Source organism: Myotis brandtii, unplaced genomic scaffold (genome assembly GCF_000412655.1).
Source record: "Myotis brandtii unplaced genomic scaffold, ASM41265v1 scaffold90, whole genome shotgun sequence".
NCBI classification, from domain to species: domain Eukaryota; kingdom Metazoa; phylum Chordata; class Mammalia; order Chiroptera; family Vespertilionidae; genus Myotis; species Myotis brandtii.
This window is the reverse complement of record NW_005371694.1, coordinates 122,345-123,674: the sequence shown is the minus strand read 5'-3', so window position 1 is coordinate 123,674 and position 1,330 is coordinate 122,345. Positions and strand designations below refer to the sequence as shown.

The 1,330-nt window shown below is 54.1% G+C and overlaps 1 protein-coding gene across 1 annotated transcript in view; it reads right to left on the bottom strand.

Moving 5' to 3' along the window:
- GTF2B (general transcription factor IIB) overlaps positions 1 to 226 on the bottom strand; it is a 36,941-nt gene extending 36,715 nt beyond the window's left edge. Inside the window, exon 1 of the mRNA XM_005885313.2 lies at positions 90 to 226. Coding sequence (XP_005885375.1) covers positions 90 to 106 — 17 coding nt within the window. The 5' untranslated portion in view covers positions 107 to 226. The remainder of the gene's footprint in view (positions 1 to 89) is intronic.
- Between the last annotated feature and the right edge of the window lie 1,104 nt (positions 227 to 1,330).

Here is a 1,330-nt window from a genome sequence, read left to right as displayed (position 1 = left end):
CCTGGGCGCCCTGCCCAGCAGCCCCGCAGCCGCCGGGCACGGGGTCCCCGCCCGCCCTTGACTAGCCGGGATCGGGCGGACATACTAACCGGCTGGTAGACGCCATCTTCACGGCCACAGGGATTCCTGGCGAAACAACAACTCCACACCGACAGAAAGACAACAGGAAACCACTGTGGCGACGGGACGCGCCGAGCTCGGCTTTTATAGACGAGTCGCCCACGTAGTCGTAACAAGGCGCGGCTACGGGTCGGGAGAGGGGCCAAGAAAAGTGAGATACGGAAGGCCACGTGCTTTGCGTTTTATTATTTTCCTTTTCCGTGTCCGTCCTGTGCTCGGTAGCTGGGTGAATCCGCGAAACTAGCCAAGAAAACTTTCAAGCGGACCCCTGCAAGCGAGCTACCCCCAAAACACCACAACTAGGCGGAGTTAAAGCTCAAAGCAACCCGGGCTCGGTGGGAGGGAAGCCCACACCCGCAAGGGCCAACCGCCCCTCCCCCACCCGGAAGTCAGTTCCTGGGGTCGGACTGCGCTTCGCACTGGCCTAAGGGGGTAAAGCCATTAAGAATTTGGAATGAACAGAGAAAGTCACTTAGTTCTGTCAGGACAGGTGTCAGTTCAGGCCCTGTCGTCAGCTAAGCCAGCCGTCCCTTCTACCTTCGGCGCAAGGAGTCGTAGTATCTGCCTTGCTTACCCCCTGGAATTGCAGGAGATGAGACAAAACCCTGGGCGAGCACTGCACCCTGGAGGCAGGGAGACCTGGGCCCTGACCTGCTTGGTGTGTTTTTTCCCCATGTCCTTAAATGTGGCTGATAGCTACAGTATAGAGAACTTAGCAAAACGTTTAGATACCACCACCAAGTGTTCCTAGATTTATTAATTCGCCCAATGACGTCAGAATAGTAATAGCAGCAACAGTGAAAACAACGCTACCACCCCTTGGCTGAAAACAAGCCGCCCGTGGCCCTGTGGGATCCGAGGAAAGAGGGTGCTCCGGGTTTCTATGGGGATGAGGACTTAGAATATAGAGGCTGCTTTGTTCTTCTGGGCATGGGACTCAAATGCCACTGAGCGCTTGAATGTCACTGATTGTTGTCTTGAGAGGTGGGAGAGACACGCTTCCTTGGAAAGAAAAAGGGGTGTAAGGGAAAGGAGTTTAGGAACTGAAATAGGATGGTAATGAGAGGGGTTTGGTTTGTTTGTTTTTTTCCCTGTCTTCCAATCTGTAGTTCAAAAGGTTGACCATATGAATCTGAGAGGAAAGGCGGGGGTGGGTGGGAAGAGATCAACCAGAGAACTTGTATGGATGATCCACGGACACAGAGTGTGG